The sequence below is a fragment of the Nannospalax galili genome, unplaced genomic scaffold (genome assembly GCF_000622305.1).
Source record: "Nannospalax galili isolate Female #2095 unplaced genomic scaffold, S.galili_v1.0 scaffold136, whole genome shotgun sequence".
In the NCBI taxonomy this organism is placed as follows: Eukaryota; Metazoa; Chordata; class Mammalia; order Rodentia; family Spalacidae; genus Nannospalax; species Nannospalax galili.
This window is the reverse complement of record NW_008340872.1, coordinates 1,959,127-1,970,935: the sequence shown is the minus strand read 5'-3', so window position 1 is coordinate 1,970,935 and position 11,809 is coordinate 1,959,127. Positions and strand designations below refer to the sequence as shown.

The window sequence follows — 11,809 nt, the reverse complement described above, 5'->3', positions numbered from 1 at the left end:
GGGAGTCTGGGATATGTGTTTGTGATTTCAATGGCACTGGAACTTGAAGCTGTTCCAGGAAACACCGAAGTGGTCAGTAAAACCAGTCATTTCATTAAAATCCACAAAAGCCACAGAAAGAATATCCCTGGCCAGGTTCCCAGGCCACCCAAACAGGCGGGAGGTGGGGAAGACAAACCCCGCCCAATCTCTAAGGGGATGGCGTTGGCTCTGAGGACTTCTGGTCAGCCTCTAGCCACAGCAGGTAGCAGGTCTGGCACTACAAAGGACGCAGGGGACCGGCTGCCCTTTTCAGCCCTACACCGCTTTTCTGCGGCCCGCTCGTGTCAAGGCTGGAATACGATTGCGGATTTGGAAGAAACACCAACCGAAGAGGAAGAGTCCAAAGACCTTAAGCCAGTGAGAAGGGACACAGCGTCTTGGGGCCGACTGGAATTCACCCCAAGTGAAACCCTTCGCCCCCAGAGCCGGGAGCGGGCATACTCCTGGAGGGGGCTCAGCAGGCCCCTGCCCCTAGCCCTTGAGCACCATGGAAGAAGGGTGTCCCGCCATGGCCGAGGTCGCGGAGCCCGAGGGGACCGCTCCGGATCCCCAGGGGCCACCCAAGGGTGCTGCGATTGATGGAGAGGGACCGGGAGAGCCCCGGGCTGGCGACCCTGAGGGGCAGGAAGCCAGCGAGGGCGCTGCGGAGGCGCGGGGGGATGAAGGGGCGGGCGCGGAGGCCACAGCCTCGGCGAAGGAGGAAGGAGGCGGCGGGCAGGACGGAGGGATCGGGAACCAGCAGGCGCTGGACACGGGGGCCCGCCCCGGGACGGAGACGGAGGGCAGGAGCAGAGTTCAGGGCGAGGCGGAGGCGGCTGCGGAGCGCGACCCGGAGGGCGCCGGGGTCCGGCTGGGAGCTGAGGAGGCGGGCGGCGCTCAGCAGGTGTGCGAGCAGAGCTCGGGGGTAGGCGCGCACCGTGAGGTCCCGGGGGACGATCGCGGGGAGCCGGGGGACCCTGTGGCTCTGGAGGCGCAGGAGGAGGCAGAGCCCAGGCCAGGGGCGCGGCAGGAGGCAGAGCCGGGGATGGAGGAGCAGCAGGAGGCAGAGCCGGGGATGGAGGCACAGGGAGGCGGCGCGTCCCCGGCGCAGATCAGTATAGAAGCCCAGGGACCCCCAGAGCAGGTCCAGGACGCCGAGGGACCCCCCGGAGGGGAGCACCCGCCAGAGGGTGAGCCCCAAGGCGGAGGAGAAAGCAGCCCGCAGCCCCAGGCGGAGGCGATTGAGGTCCCAGCTGCGGAGATCAGGGGACACAACTCCGAGGATGCTGCAGGGGAAGTCGGAGCCCCGGGGACAGAAGGGTCCCCGGAAGCAGCTACTGAGGAGGAGAGGGTAGAGGCTAGCGAGAATGGGGACCAGGGAGAGCCCCAGGAAGAGGCCGGGGAGCAAGGGCAGAGGCCAGAGCCTGGTTTGGAGGGACCCGGTGGGGAGGAGATACAGGGGAAGTCCCCCGACGGCAGCCCGGATGGAGAGGCGGCCGAATCCAGGGAGGACGAGTCCCAGGCAGAGCTCAGCAACCACCTAGCGGAGCGCAGCTCCCGGGCCGGCAACCAGGAGGAGCGAGTGAACGGCCCCAGGGTGGACGGCGAGGCATCAGAGGAAGGGGATCCCGGGCAGGAGCATGACATCACCCTCTTCGTCAAGGTAAATCTCGCATCCCCCAAGTTCCAGGACCCCTCTACCATCCTAAGTCTAGGCCTCAGAATGGAGACTGTCAAGGGTTTCTTTCCACAGCTAGGACTTCACTGAGAGTTAGAGCTGAGGATGCAGCTCAGTGTTTGCCTAGCTTGCGTGAGGTTCCGAGTTCCATCCCCCGCACGGAAAAGATGGAGTTCTGCAGCAGGCCCCTTGGGGCGGCAGGTTTGGAAGCTAGGTGTGTTGGGGTGGAGGAGGATTGGAGTGCGGATGTAGGGCTAGCGTTCCACTGTCCTTTGTCTTGAAAATCCTAACCGGCCCTTCTAGTTGAGAGGTTATTAAAGAATTAGGGGAAAACAATAAACCACCCGCTGTACTGGTCTTCAAAAGATTTTTGCCAAAGGAGGCCCTAATCCTTGAAGTGAAAAAATTCCCAGAGGTGCAGAGCTGGCCAACGTTTTCAGTTGCAAAAAGGTCATTTATTCTGACTGAGTGGCTGGAGTGCATTAAGTGGAAAAGTGGCAATGTATTGACATGTTATCGAGTTTATTGAACATTTTAGCATTTACTTTGGAAGAATATAAGATGCTGGGGATTGAACATCCCTTATGTGGCGTGTGTATTCCCCACCTCTCTATTGGTGGGAAGAGAGCCACAATTTCTTTGTTGAAAGGGTCTGTAGATGCACGAAGAGGAAGTTTTGAGCATAAACAGACATTTTTTTTTTTTTATAAGGCTTCAAAAACCGGTGGATAAAGTCCAACAGTCGCTCACACCAAGAACTTTGGCCAGACCCCAGGAAGCTAGAGCTAATACGCTGAAGTATGTGTATGCGTGTTGAATCCTAATCCTCCAGAAATACTTTGGAGCTTATAGAAGCCACTTAACAGTTTAAACCTCCTTGGCTGAGATTTTAATAAGTAAAGGAAAAAAAAATATCACCAGGTGATTAACATGAGGATTTTAAGGAGTGTTTGTGTGGCTCCAAGTGCTGCTGTGATTCTGAATAGCCAGAGGTGCCGTTCCTCATTATTTTAAAGGCCCTTAGAGGGTTTGAAAAGTGATAGACTGGGACATCATCGAAGATGCAGCTCTAGGATGTTGCTGGGAAGGACAGGGGTGCATGAGCTGAGTGGCTCCAATCTGGTCCGTTGCCATTGGGGAAATTTGCCTTTGCTCAGGTCACATGGCTACATAATTCCTGCCAACCACCTCCTGTGACAGTTGTGAAACTCAGCAACAGATTTCTGACTGGTCCCCTGCTCTCATGCCTGGCTCTCTTCAGTCATGATCCCTTCCAAAATCACTAGTGAATCAGGAAAAATGATCTGATTGTTCTGTTTCTTAGCATAAAATTCTTTAGTTGTTTGTTGAAGTAGTTTCAGATAAAGCCACAAACTCTTCGTGACGTTATTCCCCTCTCCTTTTTCTCTGGCCTTCCCTTGGCGTTGCGGGGTTCCCACCCCGTGTCCCCTGTGGAACTGCAATGCCAGGGCATGATTCCATGAGAGGGCCACATTCTGGTTCCTTCCTGCCTTGAAATTTTGCACACACTTCACCCCTGCCTGTGTGGACTCTCCCCTCCCCTGCCCCGTCCTTGCCTCTACCTGGTTATCAGCCACATGCTCAAGATTCACAGTGGACCTCATCCCTTCCAGGGAGACCCTTCCACTCCAATCCCTGTTGACACATTCCACTATTCTCCGTTTCTTCAGGAACAATGTGAAATGCATCATTACATCCCTGGTGCAGATGTGGGAAGTGAGAGTTTGAATGAGGGGCTGGTTTCCTGTGTGAATGCAGTTGTTTGCATCAGTGCACTTTGGTGACAGGAACACAGACTTTAGAGCCAGTGGGTCTGGGATCAAATCCTGACATTGCTACTTTCTTGCTACCAGTTGAACTTCTTGGCACCTTTGTTGTCTATCAATAAAATAAGGACAGGGTTAGGACCTACCCCTGGAGGTTACTGTGGGAGACTCAAGAATGGACCATGTAAAGCAGTTAGGGGGATGCCTAGCTTAGCATTAGCATGGTATAAGTGTGGGTGTTCATTCTGCCTCTGCTCCCTTCCCTCAGCTTATGTTGGTTCTGCTTAGACAGTTCCTCCTCATCGCACCACTCCTGCCATTTATTTTTTAAGGAAAACCCCCCTGTAAGTACCAAGTTAGCTTCCTTCTCTGGGGACGAGTGTCATGAAAAGTGCACCGGCCTGTTTTTGTAGACATTTCTCAGCAGTGACTGGTATAGACAAAGGTCAGGGTTGCAGGGAGAAGAGATGTTCACGTGGTGTACGTGGTACGTGGCTGGTAGACTGCATTCTCTGTGCTTGTCCCCTCTCCCCTGGAAGAAACAGGCAGATCTCCAAACAGTGAGGCTGGCCAGCTTCTCAGGGTCACCTGCCTCACTTTGATAAGGGGCCTTGGTTTCCACTGATCCTACTAATCATTCTCTTTGAAAACAAAGGAACAAAGGACCCCAAAGCAACAAACAAGCAGAAAAATCCTGTCAGATTACTGTCTTCCAAATCTGTCACAATGGACAGGGAAGTCCTGAAGTTAGGTCAGAATTGCATTTCTTTCCCAGTTAAGCCTTTACCAGGTCCTTCCTGAGACCCTATTGTAGATAGATAGATTCTGTATCCACTGTGGGCAGCTGACCGGCTTTGTCAATTTGTTAAAACAAGTGCTTCTGGTGGGTTTCCTGTGGCTTAGCTGGCATGTAGAACTCTGGGCTGTTTAAAGTCTGGCTTTTAGCTACGGCAATATTCCTCAAAGCTCCGTAATTAGCCTACATTCTATTTGTGACCTTTGTTTTGTATTACTTTGCTTATTTTTGGAAAAAAGAAATAGGTCAGTTATAAATATACTAGAAAATATTTCAACTGCCTAATAACATGTAGTAATAATGATAATCATTGCCTCGAATCAGCTTCTGATTTTGGCCACCTGGTAGATGACATTCTCTATTGTTATGAGAGTTATCATGTTATTAACTTGTCATTTTTTTAAGTCTATAAATATGCAAAGGTGTGTTCTTGGAAAAGAGTTAGAGCCAAAGGCAGCAGGTGAAGAAAGACCTCCTTGAATTATTGTGTCAGTTAATTGCTAAGCATGAATTGTTAATTTTTAGTTTTCTCCCCTTAAAAGACTGTTAACTTGGTCACCAAATTGTTGGGTGATCCTGCAATATACCTAGTAAGAGAGAGGGTTTTTTAATTAATTAATTAATTTTTATTTTATGTGTATGAGTGTTATGCTTGCATGTAAGTGTATCTGTGTTGTGCAGTGCCAGCGGAGGTTAGAAGAAGGTGTCAGATCCCCTGGAACTGGAGTTACAGAGAGTTGTTAGCTGCCATGTGGGTGCTGGGATTCAAACCCTGGTCTTCTGCAAGAATAGCCAGTGTTCTTAACTGCTGAGTCGTCTCTCCAGCCCGAGATTGATTTTTTTTTTCTCTCCTTTACTCACAACTAGGAAAGGTAAGAGAATAATAGCACCTTCTCACACAGCATGGTAGGTAGCAACAATCAACAAACAAAACAATCAAAGAGGTTTAGTTACCAGGGAAGCCTGGCTTATGGCTCTGCCTCCTTGCCAGCCTGTGTTCTGAGAGGCAGAGTCAGGGGTAGGAGAGTCTGAGATATGACTTTCCCCACATATTTTACATAATTTGAAAAGCTTCCATGTGAACAGTGAAAAGACCCTGGGCCAGGGTCTAAGGAGTCTTAAGTTATTTCCTGCAGCCCAAGTTTAACTGGAACATACAACTGTTGCTGAGCTGGTGAACTTGCATGACCCATCATATTTAGATTCTCAAAGGGGAAAAAAATCTGGAGATGTGATAGAACAAAGTAAAAATCAAGGAGGGAATGGCTTGTGACTAGGCATTGTCACCAACAAGTGCCAAAAATAAGTAAATAAAATAAGGCTGCCAAGCCACACAACACGGCTGGAGAGGAATGGGCAAGGACCGAACATGAGGGGCTCCTGCTGGAACAGGAGGCTGGAGAGAATGTGCGGAGGCTTGTTTTGTGGGTCTTGCTCTCTGGGGAGCCTCAAGGAGAGATGTTATTTTCTTATCTGTGTGGGTGCTCTGCATCTGAAGGAAAGTGAGTGAGATGTACCTCTACAACTTCCGTTCTCCCCTATAAACAATACCTTTCATAATTTGTGTTCTGATTATCTTATAAAACTGGCTTGAAAATTGCATAACTGAAATCAGTGCAGGACTACTCAGCAGAGAAATAAGTAGGATACGAGATTTCTTTTACTCTGTCTATCTGGATATAATGTGTGCATGTACACTGGGATGGGAAGGACGGCAGATTCCCCTTTTGTACCCTTGGCTAAAGCTGGTAACAGGACAGATTTTTCCCAGGTATAGGGCAGTGGGGCAGTGAGGTGACAAGATTGGTTGAATACCTGTCACCTGTTTTTGTACAGTTGAAACCTAATATTGGCGATTGAAAATATCCAAGGATGGGGCTGGAAAGATGGCTCCAGCAGTTAAGGGCACTGGCTGTCCTTGCAGAAGACCCGGGTTTAAATCCCAGCACCACATGGCAGCTGACAACTGTTCGTGACTCCAGTTCCAGGGGATCTTCTGACCTCTGTGGGTATTGCAAGACATGGGTGCACCTACATACATGCAGACAATACATTCATACACATAAAATAAAAATAATATTAAATAAAATATATTTAAAAGAAAATATCCTAATAATATTTCATGACACATGGAAAGTACATGAATTAAAATTTTAGCACCCGTGAAAGTTTTCAGAGCCGTCTATAATTCTTCCTACGTGCTCTGTTTATAACTGCATTCACTCTGCACCATCAGAGTTGAATAGCTATGATAGAGACTCTGTGGACCTTGAAGCCCAAAATATTACTGTTGGTTCTTGGGGTTACAGTCAGGATGCTGGCTGGTGCTGAAGGACTGACGGAGGCATAGGGCCTCCTTTCAAGATGGCTGATTCACATGACTTTTGGGCAGGTGTTCGGCACCTCACCACTTGGGGCTCTTTCTGTTGGGCTGAGTTAGTGTCCTCCTATGTGGCAGGTAGTATCCCTAGAGCAGGGATCCAAAGAAAACCAAGAAAGAAGCCATAATGCCCTTTATGACCTCATTTCCAAAGTGTTGTGGCTGGGGATGTAATTCAGTTGATGGATAGACTGCCTGCCTAAGTCCTGGGCTCAAACCACAGCACCACATAAAGTGGGTGTGGTGGCACAGGTCTGTAACCCCAACACTCTGGAGGTGGAGGCAGGAAGCAAGAGAATGAGAAGTTCAAAGTCATCCTCAGCTACACTGCAAGCTTGAGGCTAGCTAGCCTGCGCTACAGGAGACCTGCCTCAAAAACAAAATAGAAGTATTGCTTCTGCCTTATCTTACCCATTAGAAAAGAGTCACCAAGCCTGTCTCTTACAGGGAGCAGCATTAGGCCTTACCTTTTAACTGAAAAGTCAAAGTATTTGTGGACACGTATTACAGACATCACTTCTGCTCTTACTTTCTTTCAGAAAACAGTGCATGAGAGATACATGGCTCATTTTGCTTTCTTCCCTTAAAACTATATTAGAACTCATACTTGTTAAAAATTTCTTAGTATTCTGGTGATGGGTGTACTCTATGATCAGTCCTCTGTGGATGCATATGTAGGTACTTTTCTATTTTTGATATGCTAATCAGTGGTGTAGCGGCCATATTTGCAGATGTGCAGTAATACCTGGGAGTTAAATTCTTAGAGGTTGCCAGGGGGAAAGGGTATGCATACTTAGAATGTGATCACCCTTACTAATTTTCCTCTTCAAGGATGTAATACATCAGGCTCCTCTGACAACATATCAGCGTCTTGCTTATTTCTGTCTCCCCACTCAGGTGTTATCAAACTTTTTGAATCTGGGAGATGGGAACGAATACTATTGTCATCTAATTCAGGTTTCTCTTATCATGTAGGAAGTTGAGGATGCTTTTGTATATTTGAAAACTACTGACACCTGCTTCCTTTCAGCCCACTACCTAGGTCCTTTGTCTGATTTTCAAATGGACTTTTGGTCTTATTCTTCTTGATTTTTATTTTAAAGAAACTAGACCTTCGTTTGTCATCATTTGTGTTATGCTTATTTTCATGGGAGTGCATTGGCTCTGGCACTGGGGTGACCCACGCTCTTTGTTTTGGTTAATTTCTTGTCATTGATGCTTGGGAGTCAAAGTGTAGACTGAGACCTTATGCTAGCATGGAAGTCTTTAGCTTTGTTTACTGGAATCATCTCCTCCTCCCCCCTCCTCTTTCTCCTCCTTTTTTTTCTTTTCTTTTTTTGAGGCAGGGTCCCCCTATAGCCCCAGGGTGGCTTTGATCTCACAGAAATCTGCCTGCCTCTGTTTCCTGAGTTCTGGGATTAAAGGTGTGCACCACTACATTCTCTTTTTAGAGAAACAGTGAATTATTGGGGATCGAGAACCCACGTGCTGCTGGTAATGTTGTGGAAGGGAGAACTGAATATTTCTTGAAGGTGGTTTGGAGAGATCATTGGTACCTTAGGGGAAGCTCAGTGGAGAGACACACTGCTGAGATACGCTTATTCAGTCCTCAAGGGCTATCTGGTCCGACATAAGTGTGAATAAGAAATAATCACATTGAGATACTTTGTAATTCCAGGTTTTTGCTGTTTGTGGACCCTTTCCCCAGCTTGCTGCTTGTCTTCCTTCCTGTGTGTGGTTGCTCATGTAAAAGTTGAGTCTTGACATAGATATAAAAGATGCTTTTCGGGGGCTAGAGAGATGGCCCAGCGGTTAAGAGCACTGACGGCTCTTGCAGAGGACCAGGGTTAGAAGTCCAGCACCCACATGACAGCTAACAGCCATTTGTAACTCCAGTTCCAGGGGATCTGACACCCTCTTCTGACCTCCATGGGCATTGCATGAAACAGGTGCACTTACATACATGCAGGCAATACACTCATATACATAAAATAAAAATTAAAAAATTTTAAAAAGAGCTCTGGCTGCTCTTGCCAAAGTTCAGTTCCCAGTACCACATGGTGGCTGATAACAGGTCTGTAACTCCAGTTCCAGGGGATCATCGTGACACCTCTTCTGGTCTCTCCAAGCATTGCACACATGGGTGCACTTACATACAAGCACACAGAACACTCATACACATAAGAAAACAAGCAAATAAAAATTTTAAAATGTCTTTCAAATTTTCAAATAGCCTCATGGTATTTTGGGTCCAAGTATATATTTAAAGCAAATATTTATTATCTACCAAGTGATACCACTATGCCTCGAGTTGGGCAGACAGCAGTAGTTAAGACAAACATAGCTTTTGTGTTCTGGAGAAGGGGTCCAGAGAGATACAGTTCCCAGACAGAGTGAAGGAAAGGATCCTGGGGCTGTTGGAACAGGGGGGACAATGGGGACTGGAAACCGAGCAGTGACCACAGTCAAGGGGTGTGTTAGCTTCAAGCACTCTAACAAGCACCTGACATGATCAACTTACTAAGAGAAAAGGATTATTATGTCTCACAGTTTTGTAGGGTTTTAGTACCTGCTTGTTGGCTTTGATGTTTTGGGACCTGTGGTGGAGGCAGAACTCAGGGCAGGGAGGGCATGATGGAGGAAAGCCATTTGTGTCATGTCCAGGAAGTTAGAAAGATGAATTGGAAGGGGCAGGAGTCCTGCAATCTCCAAGGTTATGCCCTCAGTGATCTGAAGATCTCCCACTCGGTCCCACCTCTTAAAGGTTTCTAATAGCACTGTGCTGGGGAACAAGTCTTTAGTACATGAGCCTTTGGGGGACCTTTAAGAGTCAAACGATAGAGAGGGGCATTATGACTCTAGATCTCTGGCCTTGAAAACTCCACCTCCTGCAAGATGATTAAATGCCTCCATCTGTCTACACTATGCATGAATAGATACAAGAATGTAAGCCATCCAGGGAACTGGGGAGATGGCTCAGTTTAAGAGACTGACTGCTCTTGCAGAGGACCTGGGTTCGGTTACCAGCACCTACGTGGCGGCTAACAACTATCCTTAACTGCAGTTCTAGAGGATCCAACACCCCTCTTCTTGCCTCTGGAGGCATTATATGACATTAATGTACTTACATACATGAAGGCAAAGTAAAACAAATAAATAAAAAATTAAGAAAAAAGAATTTTAGTCATTCAAACATGGCTATGATATTAGGTGGAAAGATTGGAGTGGCTGGTTTTTGTATGTTTTGTAGCATATGCATTTGATATCCTAGAATGCCTTCATCTGAATAGGGACATGACATGAGCCAAATTGTCCTTGCAGATGTTGGCTTTTGTTGAAGAGCACTGATTTAACTATTTTTTTAATTTAAATTTATTGAACTTTTGTGATTTTTCATACAATATATTTTGATTGTGTTTAGGTTCCCTCCTAACTGAACCTTCCACTACTGCACCTATGTCAATTTGATGTAAGGCCTAGACTTTAATTTGTGTTCCCAAATGTCCTTCAGTGTAAGTCTATCCACTGGAACTTGCTTAACCTATCAAGAGTCTCACCCTTAAATGAGACTGACTCTCCCCCTCCCAGCAGACATTGGTTGCCAATAGTTCCTCAGGTAGGGTTGGGGTTTGTTACCCACTTCCCCATGTCTATGAGTTCATATGAGTAACTTCCCAGCTGTCTGGAAACCTTTGTTTCCTTGTGGTCATCCACCCCTCCGGCTCTTACAATCTTTCTGCCCCCTCTTCCACAATGGTCCCTAAGCCTTGGGAGGTAGAAGTTTGACACAGGTGTCCTATTAAGAGATAAACACTGCAGCCTCTTGTTCTCTGCATGTTGGTCAGTTGTGGGTTTCTTTGTAAATCACCATCTGCTGCATAAGGATGTTTCTCTGCTGAGAGTTGAGAGATTTATTAATTCTGCCAAGTCCGGAGGAGTGTACAGACCCGGGGCCTGATTTAACTATTGAACTGCTGTGGCCATGTGAAACAAACTAACAAACATATGTTGTGTTCTATGTCCACGGTGAGAAACTATAGGCTGGAATAAAATTGAAGACTCAGGTCAAGGAAGACAGATTGCTGTCATCATGAGACAGGGCTTGAGCAGTGAGCTCAGCTACCTACTATTCCCTTTCTACAGTCATTTCTGTCATCTCTAGGTTTACCAAGGAGACACAGTGAAGAACGTACAAGTCCCAGGGCTCTCAAGTGGGCTGCCCAGGTGAGGTCAGGCAGTCGGGGTCTTCTTTACAGACCTGCTATATTCTGCCTTCCAGCTACAGGGCTGTCTACTGAGGAGTGGAAGTTGGCCAACTGCTGAGGTGGGGGAGAGACCTGGAGCCATGCTGTGGAGGGCTTTATGCTCGTGTATTGCCCCCTCTTTTGGTTGTTATTCAGGATGCTTCTGCACATCTCCACTGGTCTGTCCATCTCTAGCCACAGTGGGATGAAGGGATGGGATGAGGAACCAGGGCAACCATTGTTCTTACCCCTGGGTTGTGGCACAGACAGTGTTCTGATGGGGTCATTGAGGCAATGGCCAAGATATTGGACACATCAGAGCTGGCGTGGGCATTGGAGCCACCCAGAACAAAGGTGTTATTGGTCTAGAAATCTAGAAAAATGAACCTTTTCTGGTGCCTTTGGTGTCAGGACCTTGGAGGCAAGTTCAAAGAACGCTGAGAAGATGTAATCTCTCCCTCAACTTTGTTGTCTTTGTTTGAACTCCAGGCTGGATCCCTTCAACTCTGTCCCCACGAACAGTCAGATTGGATGAAGTTTTGGGTTGCACCCAATGGCTTCTCAGGATCATTTAATTCTCCAAACAGAACTCAATATTAAGAAAGCTCAGAGGTAGTAGCAGGTCAGATATGGAGGTAGGGCACTTTTTGTTCACTGCCATTTTAACCAGTAGATTATGACTCCTTGAGCTACGAATAGCACCCGTAAAGGAAAACTTGCTGTAGATACTGAGGTTTGGTAAGGTAAGTACAGCAGACAGACAGTTCTTCCTGTCACTTAACGTAAAGACACAACTCTACTACTTTTAGACATAGCTGAAGTTTTTAAAAACCAGTTCAAGTTAGTAAAGGACCGGTTCTATCAGCGGATGATCTGAACGCTTGGCACACCCTGGAATCTTAT

At 47.3% G+C, this 11,809-nt stretch overlaps 1 protein-coding gene across 1 annotated transcript in view; it reads left to right on the top strand.

The window, feature by feature from the left end:
- The first annotated feature begins 249 nt into the window (after positions 1-249).
- Clic6 (chloride intracellular channel 6) overlaps positions 250-11,809 on the top strand; it is a 57,318-nt gene continuing 45,758 nt past the window's right edge. Inside the window, exon 1 of the mRNA XM_008835926.3 lies at positions 250-1,684. Within this exon, the coding sequence (XP_008834148.2) occupies positions 530-1,684 (1,155 nt within the window). The 5' untranslated portion in view covers positions 250-529. The remainder of the gene's footprint in view (positions 1,685-11,809) is intronic.